General features: G+C 44.4%; 1 protein-coding gene across 1 annotated transcript in view; it reads right to left on the bottom strand.

Annotated features, from left to right (window-relative positions):
* LOC126235364 (uncharacterized) overlaps window positions 1-24,709 on the bottom strand; it is a gene marked incomplete at its 3' end in the record, with an annotated part of 1,261,863 nt that overhangs the window by 556,975 nt on the left and 680,179 nt on the right. The window contains exons 26-28 of the mRNA XM_049944087.1: window positions 16,888-17,085; window positions 13,541-13,750; window positions 4,868-5,068 (exon numbers count right to left, since the gene is read on the bottom strand). Of these exons, the coding sequence (XP_049800044.1) occupies window positions 4,868-5,068; window positions 13,541-13,750; window positions 16,888-17,085 (609 nt within the window). The remainder of the gene's footprint in view (window positions 1-4,867; window positions 5,069-13,540; window positions 13,751-16,887; window positions 17,086-24,709) is intronic.

The following is a 24,709-nucleotide window of genomic DNA, read 5'->3' on the forward strand; positions in this document are numbered from 1 at the left end:
CGGAACTCACGGACTTGGAACGTGGTCAGGTGATTGGGTGTCACTTGTGTCATACGCCTGTTCGCGAGATTTCCACACTCCTAAACGTCCCTAGGTCCACTGTTGGCCGACCTCGTCTTTTGACTGACAGAGACCGCCGACAGTTGAAGAGGGTCGCAATGTGTAATAGTCAGACATCTGACCACACCATCACACAGTAATTCCAAACTGCATCAGGATCTACTGCAAGTACTATGACAGTCAGGCAGGAGGTGAGAAAACTTGGATTTCAGGCCGAGCGGCTGTTCATAAGCCACACATCACGCCGGTAAATGCCAAACGACGTCTCGCTTGGTGTAAGGAGCGTAAACATTGGACGATTGAACAGTGGAAAAACGTTGTGTGGAGTGACGAATCACGGTACACAATAGCGTGGTCCGATGATGGTGTGTGGGTATGACGAATGCCCGGTGAACGCCATCTGCCAGTGTGTGTAGTGCCAACAGTAAAATTCGGAGGCGGTCGCGTTAAGGTGTGGTCGTGTTTTTCATTGAGGGGGCTTGTACCCCTTGTTGTTTTGCGTGGCACTATCACATCACAGGCCTACATTGATGTTTTAAGCACCTTCTTGCTTCCCACTATTGAAAAGCAATTCAGGATGGCGATGGCGTCCTTCAACACAATCGAGCACCTGTTCAAAATGCACGGCCCGTGGCGAAGAGGTTACAAGACAATAATATCCCTGTAATGGAGTAGCCTGCACAGAGTCCTTACCTGAATCCTATGGAACACCTTTGGGATGTTTTGGGACGTCGACTTCGTGCCAGGCCTCACCGACTGACATCAATCCTCTGCTCAGTGCAGCACTCCATGTAGAATGGGCTGCCATTCCCCAAGAAACCTCCAGCACCTGATTGAACGTATGCCTGCGAGAGTGGAAGCTGTCATCAAGGCTAAGGGTGGGCCAACACTGTACTGAATTCCAGCATTATCGATGGAGGGCGCCACGAACTTGTAAGTTATTTTCAGCCAGGTGTCCGGATACTTTTGATCACAAAGTGTATGAGAGTGGCTCGAATAATTCTTAAGTAACAAGACCTAGTACGTTGTCCTCGACGGCGAGTGGAAGTGTGAGACGATTCTAAATACATAAATGCTCTGGAGGACAGGGTGAACATGAATCTACGGCCGGTTGCTAATGATGCTGTGGTGTACGAGGTGTGGCTGGAAAAAAACCGAACTAGTACTGGTGAAACAATAAAACGAATGCAATGAGGCTGAAAGTCGCGTGGCCTGTCGCGTGACTCTCGCTCCGCCTACTGCTCGAGTTTCATCTGCCTCCTGCACTCAGTCTGCCCGTGGCGTCTGTTTTAAGTAGTTGACGTTTTGTCTGTGCGTCGGAAAATGTTGAGTGTACAGAAAGAACAGCGTGTTAACATCAAATTTTGTTTCAAACTAGGAAAATCTGCAAGTGAAACGTTTGTAATGTTACAACAAGTGTACGGCGATGATTGTTTATCGCGAACACAAGTGTTTGAGTGGTTTAAACGATTTAAAGATGGCCGCGAAGACACCAGTGATGACACTCGCACTGGCAGACCATTGTCAGCAAAAACTGATGCAAACATTGAAAAAATCGGTAAACTTGTTCGACAAGATCGCCGTTTAACAATCAGAGCAGTGTCTGAGTTAACAGGAGTTGACAAGGAAAGTGTTAGGCAGATTCTTCATGAAAGTTTCAACATGAACAAAGTGTGTTCAAAAATGGTTCCAAAGTGTCTCACAATTGAACAGAAGGAACGCCGAAGAATGATTTGTTCTGACATCCTGGAAAACATTGAAAGTGATCCCAACTTCTTACAAAATGTTATTACTTGCGATGAATCGTGGTTTTTTTACTTACGATCCCGAAACTAAACGCCAATCGATGCATTGGAAAACTCCTGGTTCTCCACGACAAAAAAAAGCACGAATGTCAAAATCGAAATTCAAGGCAATGATGATTGTTTTTTTTTTTTTGACATCAAAGGGATTGTGCAATTTGATTGGGTACCAGAGGGACAAACAGTGAATCAGCATTACTACATTAGCGCCCTGGCTACACTACGTGAGCGAGTACGGAGAAAACGGAACGATTTGTGGAGAAAAAAGTCATGGATCCTTCACCAAGACAATGCTCCAGCTCACAGTGCGTTGTCAGTGAAGACGTTTTTGGCAAAACACAACATTCCCATCTTAGATCATCCACCCTACTCACCTGATTTGGCCCCCTGTGACTTTTTTCTTTTCCCTAAAGTCAAGTCAGCTTTGAAAGGAACTAGATTTAAGACTGTTGAAGCAGTAAAAGAAAAAGCGACGGAAGTAATGTATGGACTTACCGAAAATGACCTGCAGCATTGCTATGAACAGTGGAAAATTCGTATGGAGCGGTGTAGAGACCGAGGAGGAGAGTACATTGAAGGAGATAACATGAAATTGTAAATAATTGTAAATAAATGTTTTTTTCCAGCATCAGTCCGGTTTTTTTCTAGCCGCACCTCGTATGGGCAGGTTTTGTCATTTAGTGACTTAGGAGGATACAAGATGGGTTAGGCAAAATTTCTAGTTCGTGTGATGAATGGCATGTAGCTCTAAATGTAGAAAAATGTAAGTTAATGAGGATGAGTAGGGAAAACAAACCTGTTATGGTCGGATACAGCGTAAGTAGAGACCTGACTGACACAGCCATGTCGTTGAAATATGTGAATAACGTTGAAAAGTGACATGAAATGGAACGAGCATGTGAGGATTGTAGTAGGAAAGACGAATGGTCGATGTCGGTTTGTTGGGAGAATTGTGGGGAAGTGTGGCTCATCTGTAAAGGAGACCGCCTATAGGTCGCTAGTTCGACACATTCTTGAGTAGTGTTGGAGTGTTTGGGATCCGTATCATGTTGGATTGAAGGAAGACATCGAAGCAGTTCATAAATGGGCTGCTATATTTGTTACTGGTAGGTACGAACAACACCGCAGTATTACGGAGATACTTCAGGAACTCAAATGGGAGTACCTGGAGGGAAGGCTACGTTCTTTTTGGCAATGAGAAAATTTAGAGAGCCGACATTTGAAAGTGACTGCAGAACGATACTGTTGCCTCCAACATTCATTGCGTGTAAGGACCACGAATATAAGATACAAGAAACTAGGGCTCATACGTAGGCGTACATACAGTCGTTTTCTCTCGTTCTGTTAGCCAGTGGAACAGGAGAGGAAATGAATGGCAGTGGTAAGGGTACCCTTCGCCATACATCTTACGTTGGCTTGCGTAGTATGTATGTGGATACACACTCATGCTCATAAATTAAGGATTATTGCAGAATGTGGTTCCACACAACGTGGCACTACACAGAAATGGCGCTATTAGCATAGGCACATAGGGAACGACACGAATCTGTAAGTCCACGGTATTGGTGATAATTTGAGAAAACCGTCCCGAAACACTTGTGCTACAAAACGCCACAGTTTCCTGCGCATGTAACCCGACATCAATATGCGATATGATCACCATGCACAGGTGCACAGGCAGCACAACGGGTTGGCATACTCTGGATCAGGTGGTCGAGCAGCTGCTGGGGTATAGCCTCCCATTCTAGCACCAGTGCCTGTCGGAGCTCCTAAGTGTCCTAGGGGTTTGAAGACGTGCAGCGATACGTCGACCGAGAGCATCCCAGACGTGCTCGATGGGGTTTAGGTCTGGAGAACAGGCAGGCAATTCGCCTGATATCTTCTGTTTCAAGGCACTCCTCCACGACGGCAGCCCGGTGGGGGCGTGCGTTATCATCCATCAGGAGGAAGGTGGGACCCACTGCACCCCTGAAAAGGCGGACATGCTGGTGCAAAATGACGTCCCGATACACTTGACCTGTTACAGTTCCTCTGTCAAAGACATGCAGCGGTGTACGTGCACCAATCATAATCCCATCCCACGCCATCAAACCACGACCTCCATACAGGTCCTTTTCAAGGACATTAAGGGGTTGGTATCTGGTTCCTGGTTCACGCCAGGTGAAAACATGGGGAGAATCACTGTTCAGACTATACCAGGACACGTCTGTGAACATAACCTGGGACTACTGTTCCAGTAGCCATGTACTATGTTCTTGACACCTGGCTTTACGGGCTCTTTTGTGACCAGGGGTCAGTGGAATGCACCTTGCAGATCTGCGGGCGAATAAACCATGTCTGTTCAGTCGTCTGTGCAGTGTGTGTCTGGAGACAACTGTTCCAGTGGCTGCGGTAATGTCCCAAGCAAGGCTACCTACAATACTCCGTAGCCGTCTGCGGGCACTGATGGTGAGATATCGGTCTTCTCGTGCTGTTTTACACTGTGGACCTCGCGTACTGTTGCGCCTGGACATGTTTCCTGTCTGCTGCAATCGTTGCCATAATCTTGAGATCACACTTTGTGGCACACGGAGGGCCCGTGCTACGACCTGCTGTGTTTGACCAGCCTCCAGTCTTCCTGGTATTCTACCCCTCATAACGTCATCAATATGTGTTCTTTGAGCCATTTTCAACACACAGTCACCATCAGCACGTCTGAAAATGTCAGCACACTTACTCGCTGCACCATACTCTGACATGCACCAACACACCTCTGCGTATGTGGACTGTTGTCAGCGCCACCGTGGGACGACCGCACGTCAAATGCACCGCATGGTCATACCGCGAGGTGATTTAAACCCTCAAACCGCCAACCAGGCGTTGTTTCACCAAATATCAGCATTATCCTTAACTTATGAGCATGAGTGTAGATGTAGATATGTAGGTTAAGACCAAGAGGTCCTAATATTGACCCTTGCGACATCCCGTTCGATGCTTCCGCTGTGCAGAGCACCGAGCGCGTTTACCTGCATGGCGGGCTCGAGGCCCAGGCTGTCCCTGGGCGCGGGCACCAGCGACGAGGCGCGCTCCAGCGGCTGGTGCACGGGCAGGCCGGACCCCTGCTGGGTGAACGACGGCCGGTGCAGCCCGCGGGACCGGCTGGTGCTCACCGCCGCGTCTTCGGCGCCGCCATCCAGCGCCGTCGTGCAGTCCACCGTCAGGTTCACCTGCACACCACGTCGCCCTCCTCAGTAATCCAGCAGGGAGCCTCATCATACAACACGGGGTAAGGGCTCACAGCTGTTGCGGCTTTTGGAGTACACTCTGCAACCATAAAAATGTCGAACCACAGTTTATCCAGTTTTTGACAGACTTACTTAATAAAGCACTGCGAAAGGAGGCATACCCGCCGTATGGAAGTCAGCAAATGAAGCGATGGTTAAAAAAATTGGCCAAGAGCGAAAAGGGCACGCGCTCTGAGGGTTCCGTACAAATTTAATTATGTGTATAGACTGTTCATATATTCCTTGAATCGAGAATTTCGACGGTTTTTGCCTGTTATCAATACTGATATTGGTAAAATATCGATCCTCTTGTGTTCAAGGTGTTGTCGTGTGCAAACGCAGTGTGAGCAAGAGCTGGTGCTTATTTTTACGTATGACGTACATACTGCTGTCGTTGAGGCAGTTCAGCCGCTATCTGATACAGAAGGCCTGAGGATGGCGTAGTGTAGCCTCGAAACCGATACCCAATGAACGGGATGTGAAATTACAGCTGATAGTGTTCTAGATTTTGTTAATGTACCAGGTGGTTATGATTACACTTTCCCTCTTCGCCCCGCTGGCTGAGTGGTTAGCGTGCCCGTCCTACGGGCCCGGGTTCGATTCCCGGCTGGGTCGGGGATTTTCTCCACTCAAGGACTGGGTGTTGTGCTGTCTTCATTATCATTTCATCCCCATCCGGTACGCAGGTCGCCCAACGTGGCGTCGAATGTAATAAGACCTGCACCAAGGCGGCCGGACTTGCTCCGCAAGGGGCCTCCCGGCCAATGACGCTAAACGCTCATTTCCATTTTTCCATTACACTTTCTCAATTTAACACTTTACTAACACAGAAACTAATTACCGTACGACCACCAAAATTGGTAGCATTAATGTTAAGGATATTGGAAAGAGAAATAATGCAGAATCAATTCAACTTAAACACTTTTAATATACTGCTAAGGTACATCATACCATTGCACACCGGTATCATTTTGCTACAAAAGGGGCTCAGTATGGCGCCCATCAGTGTCCAGAAGAGTCTGAAAACGCCGGATTGCATTCTGCACAGAAGAACGAAGCATGTCCGTAGGTGTTCTGACTACCTCTCTCGATATGCTGCGCTTCAGATCAGCACGTGTATGAATGTTCATTTTGGTAGCCCCACAACCAGAAATCACGGGGAGTGAGATCAGGTGATCGTGCTGGCCAAACATTTGGAAACGATCGGCTTGGAATTCGATCGTCTCCAAATGTGTTTTGGAGAAGCAGGTGAACTTGACGAGCGATGTGCGGTGGCGCCCCATCTTGCATGAAAACTGTTGAGTTCAATGCGTCTCTCTCCTGTAGCGCGGGTATGACACGCTGGCGAAGCATATCGCAGTAACGCTTGCCAGTCACACTGCACGCCTTTGGTCCGTGAGCGCCAACCTTTTCAAAAAAAGAATGGGGCAATTATGAACGTAGCCGTGAAACCACACCATATGGTGTCATGTTCACCATGCAGAGGAACTTCATGTACAGTGACTGGAGGTGAGGATCCCCACACCCGGCAATTCTGTGTCTTCACCTCACCCGCAAAAAAAAAAAAAAAAAAAAAAAAAAAAAAAAAAAAAAAAAAAAAAAAAAAAGCTTCGTCTGTCCATAGGATGGTCCAGGGCCAGCCCTCGTCATCTTCAGTCCTTGCGAGAAAGTGTGCGTGCCGCGGTGCAAGCTGCTGTACGATATGGATTTTGTAGGAATACCGTTTGAGAATGGTTCGAAGCGCCTTCCGTTCAGTGGACCACGGGATGTTCAACTGTCGTGACACAACACGCGCACAGCCTGACGATCGGGAATTGCGCGCAGCATTGTCTGCCATAGCAACAGCGATTTCATCAACCACCTGTGGTGCAACCGGTCGTCGGCCTCTTCCTGGAGCGACGCCCAGTTCTCCAGTTGATTCGAACTTCTTCATCATGCTCTGCACAGCAGGTGGAGAAAGAGGACCCTTCCGTAATCCTTACAGATGGGGTTATTACCGTTGTTTTGACAATAGAGCTTCACCGATAATGCCCTGCTCCTTTTGTCACAGCTCATGTTGACACACCAACAAGTGCACTGCGACTGGTCAGCTGTGTGTGAGACTATGAATCACGATGACTGATCACGGCACCTCGTTGCCATAGTTGGGACTGGACGGTGGCGCTCTGACGCATGGATATCATGCAGCTCATATTCTGGATATTAATGCCACTAAGTTTGCTACTCGTGCGGTAATTAATTTCCATATTGTAATGTGTCAAATAGGGAAAGTTTAATTATAACCACCCGGTATAATCGCTATTGTCCTATTATTCAATAAAGCATGAATGGATGCACCTAAGACAGACTCAGATATCGAAGAAGAAACTGATAATGACGTACAGCGAAAGATCTATACATAAAATAATATCAAGAATTATAGATTTCGAACAATTATTGTATAGATATAACAAATACCTGCAAACAACTTGTGTAACGCTTAAGGAAAAAGGCACAGTTAGTTTTGTTAAACATACAACACAAACAAGACACACACAACACGTAGAGCTAAGTTCAAAAATGTTCAAATGTGTGTGAAATCTTATGGGACTTAACTGCTAAGGTCATCAGTCCCTAAGTCCTTAACCTAAATTATCCTAAGGACAAACACACACACCCATGCCCGAGGGAGGACTCGAACCTCCGCCGGCACCAGCCGCACAGTATAGAGCTAAGTCCAGTGACACCTACACGCATAGTACAATGGCTGCGTTCTACATAGAACGCTCAAACTTGACCTTGTAACAAGCAGTTATAGTGAATAGACAACAGAAACACATTCTTTTATGCTAGTAAACATAACAGGTACCTAAGTTATAGGATCACGCTATCTGTGGCCGAGAAGCACAAAGTAGTGCTGAGGTCATCGTCCTCAGGTAAGGATGGCGGTTATCGGTGAAACAACCGGTTTTCGGTTACACCGGTCGTTCTCGTTTCCAGTTTAACCACACTTCTTAAAACCGCGAAAAAACCGGTTTCTGAAATAACCGATTTTCGGCTTTTATTGCTGTTTCATCCAGTAAGTAACACAGACTTCGAACGAAGACTGAAAAGTTAAAATGAAGGTGAAGGAGTAGGAGATCACGATCGATATACTTTGAGATGGCGGCGGAAATCGGTCTCATTGTCTCTAAGAAAGGTTACGAAGGTGAACGAGACGGGCGTGGCTTCCGCGAGAGCTGAAGGCCACAAGTTGACGACTTACCCACATCTTCACTTTTCGATGGTATCAAATTTTCACCCTGAAGCAACCACAAAATTAAGGATCCAGCTATTATCCCGATTTTATACCATGTCTGTAGAATTATAGGTATATCAATGAAATCTACCCCATCGTCCAAGGAACACTGTGGATCTCTTGCTTATGTGATATCGCAAGTTTCTTGTACCTGCTCCCGTTTTTAATGTTTTAAAGCAAATGGAACATTGTATTTCATAGCGGCCGCACTTCGAAGAACACCTCCAAATCGTTGATGGTACTTTTCTGCAACACAAGTGATGTCTGAGGACGAGAGCGAGAAACTACCGTATAGACCAGGTGGACGGGGGAGGGGGGAGGGAGAGGAAGTCTTGCACGCGTGACGTATTAGCGTACCGTCTACTAGGCCATGCCACGTGGCGACGGATTCATTATTGCCTCCTCACTGCTGCAAAGATTCTTATGTCATATGGTTGTTGCTAGTCTCCAACTGACTGTAGGCGTTGTTTTTAAAATAATTCTGATCGCTGTTACCCATGTCTATAATAATCCAACATTTGAAAGCAACGGAAATTTTACGAATGAATATTACTGTATAAAAACGTTTTATTTATAAAAAAAGAATTTAACACTGCTGCTGTGACTAATAGCTATGGCGGCTTTTACTCGGTCATTAGTAAAAAATGAAAAACCAGAACAAACGAGAACAAACAAATACCGAAAACACCGATTATTCAGAACCAAAATCGGTTGTAACAGGTCGATTTTCCATCCCCGCGTCGGACGCTGAGTAGTAGCAGACCGGGGTGGGCGTGGGGGTGCGGAAGGGAAGACGGCAGTCTTTTTGAGGTTTTCCCTCCTGCGCAGGGTCGGTGGTGGCGTTCTATAAATCTAAACTATTTCTATCTTGCTATTTCTCTATCTTCTTAATACGTAAATCGTTAAGTTTAAGCATTTCCGTCTCCTAAGTAGTTTTAAGCTTACAAGCATTTGAAGTTTAAATATTGTTAAAACTATTTTAGAATTATAAGAACTTCCTATTATGCATGTACACAATTCCACATTGTAAAAACACGACCTGTCTTTGTCATTAGGAAGCAGCAAATAAAATTTTAAAAAGTCGCCAAAAAGTCAATTGGTGTAAAAACAATAAATTTAACGTAGCAACCAACAAAACAAATCAAATAACGTTAAAAATCAAACTACAAAGTAAGCTCATGATCAAACAAAACACGCAATATGACAACAAGATACCCTGGCACACAAACTGACGAACGACTAAACTTTTATAACCACACACAGATAGTTTGTGATAAGGCCGAACAATTAACAGACAAACTAGCCAGGTTAAACACTGAACACGTTAGATTACTACTCGTCACACTGCGCAAATATTACTGCATTCTCTTTGAGTGGACCGTATGGCTTTATGGCTTGTGGCGAGTACATGCGCACACCGCTTAAGCTTTGTTACAAACAGTACAGATGTTAGCCGAAGGCAAAGAAATGTGCTGTTGCTCAAGTTGTCGGGGGATTTCGGACCAAGTCCCTTGAAGCTCTGTGGTCTTGAGAGTCTACCCGATAGACAGCACTGTAAGATATCGTGCCGCAGCGTATTGGCTCAAGATAGGAAGATTGGACAAGATAACTACCATAAGAGGGGAAGAAATAAGAGACAAAGGTCACTTAAAGTGGTAGCAGACGGATAGCTAGCAGCGGGAGTGGAATAGTAGTGATATGAGCTGGAGAGCTGATACGATATTCCCCACCACCAGGAAAGGTTAGGAATGAGACCTATCAACCAAATCAGATGCACTGTCTGACTGGGTTTGGACCTTACCCAATGCATTTGCACTGCATTCACCTCAGTGCAAGGGGAGAGAGATTCCTCAGAGCAAGCCGTAATACACTGTACTCTTTTCACTCAGGACAGACGACTACAGCACATATTAGAGACGAAAAAGCATGGAAAGTACTCGACAGCACGACAAGCTCGACCTCAAAGGCGTGGTCATTTGTTATGCAAAAGGACGACAAAACAGACCTGACATGAGACCCAAGACACAACGAACAATCAACATCACAAACAACTCAGAGGATCAAAATGATCGCCGGCCCGAGTGGCCGAGCGGTTCTAGGCGCTACAGTCTGGAACCGCGCTACCGCTACGGTCGCAGGTTCGAATCCTGCCCCGGGCATGGCTATGTGTGATGTCCTTAGGTTAGTTAGGTTTAAGTAGTTCTAAGTTCTGGGGGACTGATGACCTCAGCAGTTAAGTCCCATAGTGCTCAGAGCCATTTGAACAGCCATTTTTTTTCAAAATGGTTCAAATGGCTCTAAGCACTATGGGACTTAACATCTGAGGTCATCAGTCCCCTAGACTTAGAACTACTTGAACCTAACTAACCTAAGGACATCACACACATCCATGCCTGAGTCAAGATTCAAACTTGCGACCGTAGCAGCATCGCGGTTCCGGGCTATAGCGCCTAGAACCGCTCGGTCACAGAGACCGTCCAACTCAGGGGCTGATGGCGAAATTGATCCAAGAAGCAGTACAGAGGATAATGGCTAATTCCTTGACCAAGTACTACATAAGCCGGCACAGATAACTGGTTATAGTGGAATCACGTAGAACCTTTAGCATGCAGTATTATCTCCCTCCCTCCCTCCCACCACCCCTGCTTGGATGCAGCGGCGGGAATCTACAACTCATCTCTAACATTTCGTATCATTAAACTTCCTTCAATTTCAACAAATTACTAAAATACTTATTTAACACCTTTCGTTTTCGTTAATTGATTTAATTTTTCCCTGTACCATTACTATTACTTCGAATTATATCGCTGAAAACTATATTTGCTTAGAATAAGAAGCAATGTATGTTATCACAACAAAAATTTTAAAATTTGCGTCCTATTTTTAAAATATTAGGCTCCGGTTCTCTGAATATGCAGTTCATCAAACGGAAACATGAAATGTCCCAAAAAGGTGGTAGGGCACCCTACGTGACTGCAATCTGGACCAATGTACACAAGGTGTTGTAAGACTGCGTCAGGGCGGTGTATTGCTAAGCAATTGCAGAGACTTTTCCGACGCCGATGAAACTACAAGGAGTCTACTTTGCAACAACCCACACAATAAGTAGTGACACGCGACACGCGGTAACCTCCGCTTGTCCCGTCATTCTATGTAAAGAACAAATACAAGTGGCGAACTGCACTCGAAAACCATTAGCCTTATTGTATAGAACCGCTTTACATGCTATTAACATCAGTGATATTCTGATGTTTCCTGTAGCTAAACACTTCACTTATTACAAAATTAACAACGTAGAGCCTAATGCACAAGACTTTTCATTTACTTAGCAGATGGGCACTGAAAGCTCCAAACAGAATGATCGTAGCAAGGCGTGTGCTCGGTAGCTTCTCTCATCTATCTTTGTCCAGCTCGCGGGAAGCTGTTTACTTTGCGCGTCCGCAGGGGCAACAGGTGCTTCGGTGACTTAAGCCTGTCGGTCATGATCACGCAGTGAGTCATGTGCTTGAGTTAGCCGGGACTTTTACACTAGTGATGGGCTACAGGCGCTATCACTGCCATATCACTACCAGTTACGTGCCTCCTACCCACCACAAAATTTGAAAAGCAATGTACCAAACGCATCCATGATTTAAATAATGAAGAACTGCACTCTTTGTTTATTTTTTCGTGCTTAGCACAACGCTTTTCGAGAATTTACTCTCATTCTCAAGTTCATTTTTACATTAATGTTTTTGGTGTAAGTTCTAGAGGTTTTCGCAGGAGAAGAAATTGGGTCGGGTCACATCAAATCATCGGGGAACTTACGGGAAAGAAAAACGAAGAAAAAAATTCGGTGCTATGCAGTTGCAACTGGTGCTATTGTTTGTAGGAAAGTTGTAACGTCAGGTAACTGCAGCCAAATGTTAGCTGGGGAGGATCGACAGTTGGTGCAGCGTGTAACATGTACAAATGTAACAAATTTCACATAAACAGATGGAAACGCGCATTTCTGTATGAACAGATGAACGTAGACCAGTTTCTGGAAAGAGTCAACGTTACATGCCACGGAGCAAGCATCCGAAGGGATTTAAAGGAAACTGGTCACTTGAAACGAAGTATGGGGAAGACAGACGCCAAACTGAGAGCCACTGGAATCATCATAATTAAGAGTAATACATTTTCAAAGGCTCTATCTTACATACGTATATTCGAGCGATTGATGGCCTTCGGCTGGACTGAGACACTACGTCTAACAGCACAGCGCAACCATCAGAATATGTCAGTGGTAATTTTCAGTTGCGTTATTTATGTAACGGCTGCAGATTACTGGTGAAAGTAACAATGACGCCTTGTGGCGTCGTGTCATCTCTCTTTTGCGGAGGGAGAGGAGGGAAGGGGTGGGGGCGGGGGTGGGGAACGTGTGAAATCTGCACTTTTAAAACTATTTCGGCGGGACTCATCAACTGTGTCTCATCTTCATACGACGACTAATTGCATCGTTGAAATATTGCATCATTACGAATTTCTGATCTCACGTCTAACCTGATAAAAGAACCTCATACAGACTGGTCTTTTACTTAATGAGACACATCTTTTCAGATTCAGTGTACAATACAAAAAATTTACGTTCCACATCGCTATGAATCATTGTCATCACAGCCCACTATCACCGCCCAAAGCCGATACTGTCTCTCCATATGTCCTTAGAGGCTTCTATTTATTTCCATTACTGACAGTGTACGTAATTCCCCAGAACGCATAAAGCCGAAGTTGACTAATCGAGAAATCTGTAAAAATAAGGAGACTTGTCCATGAAAATAAAGTATGGAAATAACGACATTTCGATCGTAATGGACACGTCTCCAAGTGATAAAATTCTATTGGAAATTATTTATGATCGGGGTAACACATGTGAAACTAGAAAAGTAAGTTACTGCGTTTGTCCCTCACCTACCCTCTTAAGATTAGAAGGCTAAGCAGTAGTTCACTCACAAGATCAATGTGTTTGTAAGTGAACTACTGTTCCATATTATGATTTCTTGCTTGTGAACGAATTACCGTTACCTCTTATGATCCTGCCAAGTGACAGTGTATGTGACTACGCTGGACAATGAAATGTTTAAATAAATGGAGAGCATTGGTGAGGGTGGTGGTACCTTCCTCCTCTTGCGCAGTGAGCTGGGCTCGGTGTCTGTGGAGGAAGCCCTGCTACGCGGCGTGCGCGGGCCCTCGGCGTGTCCGGCGGAGGCGAAGGACGACCTGGAGGCGCAGCTGCGCCAGCGCGCCAGGTGCGGCGCCGCCGTGGTCAGCAGCCGGTGCAGCAGCAGCCGCAGCAGCACCACCGGCGACAGCACGCACGGCATGCACGCCAGCAGCCCGTGCAGCAGCGAGCTCGCCTGCCCTGCAACATGCCTCGGCTCGCACAGCTGTCTCGCGCCGCCTGCCTCAGCCCCTGCGCCAGCAGCCTGCACAGCAATGATCCTGTTCCCAAACAGCAACATGCCTCAGCTCACACAGCAGTCTCACTTTGCCTACCTCAGCACCTGTGTCAGCAGCCCACGGAGGAATGAGCTCGTCCAAGCTGCAACATGCCTCGGCCTGGACAGCTGTCTCCCTTTCTCAGCACTTCTGCCAGCACACTATGCAGCAATGAAATCGTCCAAATTGCAAAGTGCCTCAGCTCGCGCAGCTGTCTCCCTTTCACAGCACTTGTCAGCAGACCGTGTAGCAATGAGATAGTCCAAACTGCAACATGCATTGCCTCGCAGAGTTGTCACACACTGCCTGTCTCAGCAACCTGCGCAGCAGTGAGCTCATCGAAACTACATCATACCTCGACTCACACAACTGTCTCATACTGCCTATCTCCCAACCTGCATCAGTAGGCAGCACAGCAATGAGCTTGTCCAAACTCAAACAAGCGTTGGCTTGCACAGCTCACACTGCCTATCTCAGTGCCTGAATCAGCAGCTCGTTCAGCAATGAATTCGTTCAAATTGCAGTATGCCTCAGCTCACACAGGGGCCTTACACTACTTACATCATCAGCTGCAACAAGCCTTGATACACACAGGTATCTCATACTGCTTTCTCAGCATCTGCATCAGCAGTGCATGCAGCAATGAGCTCGTCCAAACTGCAACATGCCCCAGCTTGCACAGCTGTCTCACTATGCCTACTGCAATAGATGCATTTCTGGCTCCAGAACAAACAGCAGTCTGCACAACATCGAGCTCTTTCCCCCTGCAACATACTCACAAACGCCCGTCTTAGCAGCTGTGCAGTGGCTAGGAGTGTAGCCACTGTGGCTGGAAGCTTATGCAGCAGTAGGAACTGCCACAACACTGGCAACTGCACACAAGCATGAAAGCTAGCGTATCATGTACCAAAGCTCAGCTATCCTGTGGCATTTCTCAGCTGCCACAGGTTTCATTTTATGACAACCACTGTTTCAGTAGCCAGTGCAGCAGCTGGTAAACCGTTGATGGCATGCACATCATACATGACAGCAGCCCAAGCACTAGGTAGTTCACCTACCCTACAATGTGTCTAGGTTTGCGCAGCTTGTAAGCATTCTTAACAGTCATTGATTCGAGAACTTGCAAGAACAACTTCTTTGGGGCCGCGACTGTTGGTGAGGTGCAGAGCATTGTCGGCAAAAGGAAAAGGAGACAGAAATGCATATTCTTGTCTTGGATGTTAAATGAGGTGTGTAGGCTACGTTTTTCCTTATATGAAGAATGCACCAAGAATGATTCAAGAATAAGAAAACTATACAGGGAGAAACTACACAATTGGCAATAGAACAAACGGCATCCATTTCTAGCAGATCATGTAGCTGTGAGCTCCCCTCCACCCCCAAATCCCCCCCCTCCCCCGCCAATAATACGCCTCAGCTCACACAGCTGTCCATCACTGCCTGCTGCAGCCTTTAATGTCGCTGCAGTGTCTATTTAGGAACAGTGTATCAGCAAGAGGCGTTAATAGAAAGTTAGTGAAAGTGTGTAAGGCAGCTGATGCTTCATTTTCAACTGTTAAGGAATGGATGGCTAAATTATTACATGTCTGTAGTTTTCCTGAAGATCTGTGTGAAGTATAGATGAACCCCATCTAGAAAATTATACTGGATGAGTGATGACTAAAATGTATATGAAGTAGCTAATACCAGGTAAAAATCAAACAATGGAAAAGCCACGATGGAATCTAACAATTTTTGAGAAGGAAAGTTGCTACTCGCCATATAGCGGAGATGCTGAGTCGCAGATAGGCTCCACAAAAAGATTTTCACATTTAAAGCTTTCGGCCAATGGCCTTTGTCAAGAATAGACACGCTTACACACACACACAAACTCACGTAACCACAACTCATACACACGATTTCAGTCCCAGGCAACTGTGTGTGTGTGCATATATGTGTATATTGTTTACAAAGGTCATTGGATGGTGTGTGTGTGTGTGTGTGTGTGTGTGTGTGTGTGTGTGTGAGTGTGTGTGTGTGTGTGTGTGTGTGTGTGTGTGTGCACGCGCGCTTGCGTGTGTGTGCGCGTGCATGTGTATATTGTTGACAAAGGTCACTGGCCGAAAGCTTTAAGTGTGAAAATCTTTTTGTTGTGCCTGTCTGCGACTCAGCATCTCCGCTATATGGTGAGTAGCAACTTCCCTTCTCAAATATTAATACCAGGTAAAATCAGATGAGAGAGTGTAGTACATTTTACATCATACGTAAGCTGTTTGTTTGATTGTGACTAAAATATAAAGAAAAAATGCTGAATTATTTTAAAATGAAAGTATCTGAAATTTTTCACAGGGCTCTTGTGATGGCTTTGACTTGCTTCCACGACTTCACACGGAACATACGAAACAGCTATCAAGGTAGAGGTTTAAAGTTGGCTCAGCTGCACCGAAACTGGTGAACTCGATTTTATATGCCCAAAAAGTAATGCATAGCCATTGCTTCTCTGGGAGGTGAAATGGATTTTGTTTTGTTGATGATGTTGAAAAAGGCAAGCAGCAACTGAACACTGCTAAAAATCCAACAAATTAGACACATAACTGAGAAGGTAACCGTACTTCAATACAAAAAAGGCAATTTTCGTCAGAACAACATCTAAAGTGCCTTCTTAAGGAAAAAGCTGAGGGACTTGATTTACGAATTGTTGGAATCATATCGCCCAGATTTGGTACCCTCTGCCTTCATCCTGTGTCCTCGCGAATTAAAATTTATGGCTAAAAATTTCTGCATCCTGTGATGTGTTTATGGTAAAGTTATATCTTCTCAGTCCTTTCAGAATCGCATTTTTGACGTATTTGCAATCCTCTTAAAATCATTTTGAAGGACACTGCTGGGAAAATGCCACCGTACATTGCTCTAAAGGCGAATTACGTCACCTCATAAAGCACAGAATTATAATGGAAGCGTGAAAAACTTTTAGGTTGCGTTGTCTTACGATCTCACGAGTTGGATGTGAGAGCTCACCCATCCGAATTACTTAAATCTAAGATACTGCTTTATCACAGTTGATGAGATGTTTAAGAACAAGCATGTATGACTTTACAGTTAAGTTAAATGATTGTAGCGTGCTGAGCTGCAGGCGGCTGTGGTACGCACCCTTCTGCGGAGTCTGCGAGTAGCTGCTACCGCTGAGGGCCCAGTGAGGGGTCGCCCAATCCGATGATGACGTCGTGCCTTGGCTGAGTGATGTCTGCAACAGTAACAGAGGCGACCTCTGACTCATGGTACATTCTCCGCAGTAGTAAAATTAAGGGCAAGGGGACTTTGTATTCAGATTTGCCATCATTTAGAGGGAAAATAAATCACTTCTCAATCTACAAAGCTAGTTCAAAAATAAGAAAGTTAGGCAACACTAGTAGAGGATATTGTTCCCGCCGAGATAGTAACGGCTCTGACACCGATTGTGAAAGAACTGAAGTGCACAAGATTCCGGCAGGAGACGTCCAGCCTGAGATAATCACTGCAGCGCAATGCTTACCTATGCTACGAGCAACTAAAATGAGTACAGCACAACTGACGTTCGGCTGAAATGTGGCGCGAACGTAAACATTAGTCTACGCCACAGGGAAATTATTCCAAAAATGTTTATTTCGTATTTAGATTCGTTGGCTTCGCAAACTCACAACCAAGTTATCGTCTTTCAACCTAACCTAGACCTTGAGCACACCAGTCAGGCACCAGAATCAAATGACTGATTTCATCCGAACGCCAGCTATACGGTACTCGGTTTAGTGACCCACATCGATCCAACAGAGAACTTGTTCCACTATGGCACCAGCAGAGGGCACACGATTCGTATCACGTGGGCTGGTACCGTGGTACCAGAGAGATCGGTGTAAGCGGAACCGCCAGACCAACTAAAAAGCTAGTTTCACTTTCAGTACAGAGCTGCTTAGACCCTGGAGTTCTGTGCGGCGTACGTGTGTTGGACACGATCACAGAGCTTACCTGTCTGCTATACATGAACGTGGCTTGTGGTTATGAACTGGAAACGTTCGGAACTTCGTTTTGGCTAACCTGAGTTGACCAGGGTTTTTAGCTAACATTGTGTCCGCTTTAATTTGTGAGCTGTTGTGGTTCTGCGTCAATAAACGCTGCGCAATGTAAACGGTGGGTTTAATAGAGTTGGTGATGGAAATTGCTTTCTTTACTTCTTTGATCTCATTAGTTTATGCAGTACACATATACGAGATTTTTAACTTTTAAGGTCTCCGACAATTTCACCATGTTACTGATGACATGGAAGAAGTCGTTCCGTTTGCCGCTGCCGCTTTGCCTTGAGCGGCCCACTCTTCAGTACGAACTTTACTGCGAGCACCGTAATGATCGATTCGGCCAAGGTAAAGGAGTGTGCTATTATTCGATTTTTGACGTCGTAAGAGTAGATTACACAACAAATTCACCGGAGGATGAGGTCCCTATGCGGTTATTATATTTTGGTGTGCTGCGGAAGTGGTCAGGAAAGGTCGAAGTGATATGCATAATGACGATTGCTATGGACGGTAGCCGGAGGCGGATGATGATCTTACACAGTGACCAGAACAAGTCGTTGGAGGCAAGCGGAGAGCTATGAAGTCTCAGTTCAAGAATCACTTCGCAAACCTTTCTGGGTCACAAGTGGCACACTTTTGGATACCGCAAGTTTCGTGTACATTGGGTACTAAACATCTGGACTTGTTGTTGTTGTGGTCTTCAGTCCTGAGACTGGTTTGATGCAGCTCTCCAAGCTACTCTATCCTGTGAAAGCTTCTTCATCTCCCAGTACCTACTGCAACCTACATCCTTCTGAATCTGCTTAGTGTATTCATCTCTTGGTCTCCCCCTACGATTTTTAGCCTCCACGCTGCCCTACAATACTAAATTGGTGATCCCTTGATGCCTCAGAACATGTCCTACCAACCGATCCCTTCTTCTTGTCAAGTTGTGCCACAAACTCCTCTTCTCCCCAATTCTATTCAATACCTCCTCCTTAGTTACGTGATCTACCCATCTAATCTTCATCATTCTTCTGTAGCACCACATTTCGAAAGCTTCTATTCTCTTCTTGTCCAAACTATTTACCGTCCATGTTTCACTTCCATACATGGCTACACTCCATACAAATACTTTCAGAAATGACTTCCTGACACTTAAATCTATACTCGATGTTAACAAATTTCTCTTCTTCAGAAACGCTTTCCTTGCCATTGCCAGTCTACATTTTATATCCTCTCTACTTCGACCATCATCAGTTATTTTGCTCCCCAAATAGCAAAACTCCTTTACTACTTTAAGTGTCTCATTTCCTAATCTAATACCCTCAACATCACCGGACTTGATTCGACTACATTCCATTATCCTCGTTTTGCTTTTGTTGATGTTCATCTTATATCCTCCCTTCAAGACACCATCCATTCCGTTCAACTGCTCTTCCAAGTCCTTTGCTGTCTCTGACAGAATTACAATGTCATCGGCGAACCTCAAAGTTTTTATTTCTTCTCCATGGATTTTAATACCTACTCCGAATTTTTCTTTTGTTTCCTTTGCTGCTTGCTCAATATACAGATTGAATAACATCGGGGAGAGGCTACAACCCTGTCTTACTCCCTTCCCAACCACTGCTTCCCTTTCATGTCCCTCGACTCTTATAAATGCCATCTGGTTTCTGTACAAATTGTAAATAGCCTTTCGCTCCCTGTATTTTACCCCTGCCACCTTTAGAATTTGAAAGAGAGTATTCCAGTCAACATTGTCAAAAGCTTTCTCTAAGTCTACAAATGCTAGAAACGTAGGTTTGCCTTTCCTTAATCTTTCTTCTAAGATAAGTCGTAAGGTCAGTATTGCCTCACGTGTTCCAGTATTTCTACGGAATCCAAACTGATCTTCCCCGAGGTCGGCTTCTACTAGTTTTTCCATTCGTCTGTAAAGAATTCGTGTTAGTATTTTGCAGCTGTGGCTTATTAAACTGATTGTTCGGTAATTCTCACATCTGTCAACACCTGCTTTCTTTGGGATTGGAATTATTATATTCTTCTTGAAGTCTGAGGGTATTTCGCCTGTTTCATACATCTTGCTCACCAGATGGTAGAGTTTTGTCAGGACTGGCTCTCCCAAGGCCGTCAGTAGTTCCAATGGAATGTTGTCTACTCCAGGGGCCTTGTTTCGACTCAGGTCTTTCAGTGCCCTGTCAAACTATTCACGCAGTATCGTATCTCCCATTTCATCTTCATCTACATCCTCTTCCATTTCCATAATATTGTCCTCAAGTACATCGCCCTTGTATAGACCCTCTATATACTCCTTCCACCTTTCTGCCTTCCCTTCTTTGCTTAGAACTGGGTTGCCATCTGAGCTCTTGATATTCATACAAGTGGTTCTCTTCTCTCCAAAGGTCTCTTTAATTTTCCTGTAGGCAGTATCTATCTTACCCCTAGTGAGACAGGCCTCTACATCCTTACATTTGTCCTCTAGCCATCCCTGCTTAGCCATTTTGCACTTCCAGTCGATCTCATTTTTGAGACGTTTGTATTCCTTTTTGCCTGCTTCATTTACTGCATTTTTATATTTTCTCCTTTCATCAATTAAATTCAATATTTCTTCTGTTACCCAAGGATTTCTACTAGCCCTCGTATTTTTACCTACCTGATCCTCTGCTGCCTTCACTACTTCATCCCTCAGAGCTACCCATTCTTCTTCTACTGTATTTCTTTCCCCCATTCCTGTCAATTGTTCCCTTATGCTCTCCCTGAAACTCTCTACAACCTTTGGTTCTTTCAGTTTATCCAGGTCCCATCTCCTTAAATTCCCACCTTTTTGCAGTTTCTTCAGTTTTAATCTACAGGTCATAACCAATAGATTGTGGTCAGAGTCCAAATCTGCCCCTGGAAATGTCTTACAATTTAAAGCCTGGTTCCTAAATCTCTGTCTTACCATTATATAATCTATCTGATACCTTTTAGTATCTCCAGGGTTCTTCCATGTATACAACCTTCTATCATGATTCTTAAACCAAGTGTTAGCTATGATTAAGTTGTGCTCTGTGCAAAATTCTACCAGGCAGCTTCCTCTTTCATTTCTTAGCCCCAATCCATATTCACCTACTACGTTTCCTTCTCTCCCTTTTCCTACACTCGAATTCCAGTCACCCATGACTATTAAATTTTCGTCTCCCTTCACTATCTGAATAATTTCTTTTATTTCATCATACATTTCTTCAATTTCTTCGTCATCTGCAGAGCTAGTTGGCATATAAAGTTGTACTACTGTAGTAGGTGTGGGCTTCGTATCTATCTTGGCCACAATAATGCGTTCACTAAGCTGTTTGTAGTAGCTTACCCGCGTTCCTATTTTCCTATTCATTATTAAACCTACTCCTGCATTACCCCTATTTGACTTTGTGTTTATAACCCTGTGGTCACCTGACCAGAAGTCTTGTTCCTCCTGCCACCGAACTTCACTAATTCCCACTATATCTAACTTTAACCTATCCATTTCCCTTTTCAAATTTTCTAACCTACCTGCCCGATTAAGGGATCTGACATTCCACGCTCCGATCCGTAGAACGCCAGTTTTCTTTCTCCTGATAACGACATCCTCTTGAGTAGTCCCCGCCCGGAGATCCGAATGGGGGACTATTTTACCTCCGGAATATTTTACCCAAGAGGACGCCATCATCATTTAATCATACAGTAAAGCTGCATGCCCTCGGGAAAAATTACGGCCGTAGTTTCCCCTTGCTTTCAGCCGTTCGCAGTACCAGCACAGCAAGGCCGTTTTGGTTATTGTTACAAGGCCAGATCAGTCAATCATCCAGACTGTTGCCCTTGCAACTACTGAAAAGGCTGCTGCCCCTCTTCAGGAAACACACGTTTGTCTGGCCTCTCAACAGATACCCCTCCGTTGTGGTTGTACCTACGGTACGGCTATCTGTATCGCTGTGGCACGCAAGCCTCCCCATCAACGGCAAGGTCCATGGTTCATGGGGGGAAGATAACAATACTCAGCAAATGCAATTAATGTTAAAACATGTTCAATGTTACGAGAAATGTGGAGTCTTTTTGGACAGAACTGCGACGATGGATGACGGATTTCTCTCAGAACTCCAGAAACGAAGCAACAATCAATGCGTGAACACTTTAGAAAACAAGCAAACGTTTTTTTGAGCAGATTCAGCAATAACGACTATAGGTGACGATCTTTTTGGACTAGAATAGTGCTATGGTCTTGACTTTGTGACACCTGGGACCTTAGTGAATGTGTTTATGTTTTGTGAGACGTAGCGAAGGCTGCGCAGGTATATTCAAAACAGTCGAAAGAAATGATTGTCAACATATGCCATTCTACTGTAGAACAAAGCCAGACCAGATGCTTCTCTATCGACTAGACAACTTGACCGGTTAAACAGGGAGCGTGCTCCATCACCCGAGGATTTGACATTAAGTGGCTTTTACAATTTTCCCAGTAAGCTGTCTACAAATGAAAAGAACAACACTGTGTATGTTCTATAGCATTAATTTATTTTGTTAGCCGGCAACAGAGAAAGCTGGGACAGAAGTCCCTAATTTATCGAGATTTTTTCCGACAAACTCGAAGTAGTGTTAATTTACGATAAGTACACAGTATACGCTCCTCTTGATAGAGAGAAATGACTTCACACGATATATTAGTTGTAATATGTGTAAACAAACTATGGATCACAAACACTTACTTATTACGTAATAAGTCATGCACAAGAATCATACCTTCGAAAAATCTCAATAACATACGTTTATTCACGTAGAGACAGAGTGAAATTCGCGACATTCAGCGTAGGAAAGTACACGTACTATCACAGCTCTCGCACGAGTTTTGACGTAATCAACACGAAAAGCACGTTTAAATATGAGGTGAAGTTTTTGGATCTAGGTTTCCGAAGCGTTAACGTACCTGACACACGTAATTTTACTCTTACACAAAGGAAATAAGTTGTCTTATATGCGTTAATACAAGTAAATAGGTATGGACTCCACGGAATTTGTACTTAGGTGGTTTCGTGACACCTTTTACATTAGTGTGCCGTGATGAAGAGTGTAGTGCAAGTGTACTTCAGAAAAGCAAAGTCAAAGGTGGTGCACAACAAAGCCCTTTTCTGCTCGGAATGGCAAACAGTGCCGTGCAGAAGGCCGTGGAAACGTTGAAGATTACAAGGGGCCTGGACGCCCCAGCACATCATCAGTGATGAAATCATAGAAAAAGCGGGAGAGATGATTATGAACGTTCGCCGGAACACAGTCAGAGAAGTTACTGTGGATGCTGACACATAAATTCGTTCATGACATGAAACTTTTTAAGATGTTTTGGGCATGAAGTGTGACAGTAAAATTTGTTCCAAGATAATTGAATATGGAACAAAGCTGTCAGGAGTCGGAAGTTGAAGTCAATAATTATGCAGAACTGCTGAAACGTGTCGTAACAGGTGATGAAACATAGGTTCAACGATAGGACGTCGAAAATAAAGCTCAGTCATATCACTGGAAGCATTCGGGATCAAGACCGTAAAATGCTTGAGAAGTGAGGAAATGTGATGGTTACGCTCACAGATTTCTTCGATTTTAACAGCATATCACACATGAGATATTCTCACAAGGTCGAACGATCAATAATGACGCAGTCTGAAAAAAAAAACTCATGAATTTGTGGAGAAACAAATCATGGCTTTTGTACCGAAATAATTCACTTGCTCATACTTCGTTGCTTGTTGTGAATTTTTGGCTGTAACCAATGACGTCATTTTGCCGCAGCCTCCATATTCCCATGTGCCTTGAGAATGTTCCCGGGAAAATAGAAAAATTTAAAAGGTCGTCGTTTTAAAAGCATAGATGAGAATAAAAATACATCGCCAAGAGAGATAAAAGAAATCCACAGGTTTTCTGGGGACTGGAGAAAGCGTTGGTATGAGTGAGTAATATCAAATGGGGACTATTTTGTTGGCACATTTCCAAACTACAGAAAAGGACCGTAAGAGTAAGAACCAAAAATAGTAGTCGAGCTCATTTTAAAGATCTGTTCAAAACATTAAGGATTTTATGCACACCGTGTACCAATCAACTTACGCATCGAATAAAGTTCATAATTACTGCACTCAGTCCGTGACCATCGAACAATATCTATAATGAACTTAGAATTACCAAGAGAGAATGAACATAAAACTCAACCGTGTTGAGTGATGTGTTCTGAAGTCTTCAGACATGTGTCACGAAGAGCGTTATCATATTGAATCAATCAATCAACTAGATTGTTATGGCGCCGAGAAATAAAACTGTACAACGAATTGTACAAGAAGACTAAAGAGTTTACTAAAACAAACTTATTCAAAGAGGCAGTTAAAATACACATGTAGCACAGTACATCCCACACAGTGACGGGTTGTTTAGAGAAAACAAAGTAGAGACGTCGTAAAAAAGGCAACACAAATAAATAATAATAATGATAATAAAACAACTGTCACTTCCCATAACACTTTCACACTATGTTTTCTTTACGTTCTTTTCTTACTGACTTCTTTACTTCCAAAGTAATGCAATGTATAACATTAGAGCTCAACAGCTCATTCACTCATTGGCCCAGTTTTTCAGGCTCGCAAACGGGAGGTTGCGGTGCACAAGGCATCATCGCTATGGTCCTGACGTCAGCTGGTAGTGTGTGTAGTGTCCCTGTGTGAAGGAACGTGCTTAAAGTGAATGGAAATGAGAAATGAATGAACAGTGTAGCACTGACCATTTACAATAATGACAACTTCCAGAATGATATTTTCACTCTGCAGCGGAGTGTGCGCTGATATGAAACTTCCTGGCAGG

The sequence above is a fragment of the Schistocerca nitens genome, chromosome 2 (assembly GCF_023898315.1).
Source record: "Schistocerca nitens isolate TAMUIC-IGC-003100 chromosome 2, iqSchNite1.1, whole genome shotgun sequence".
NCBI classification, from domain to species: Eukaryota; Metazoa; Arthropoda; class Insecta; order Orthoptera; family Acrididae; genus Schistocerca; species Schistocerca nitens.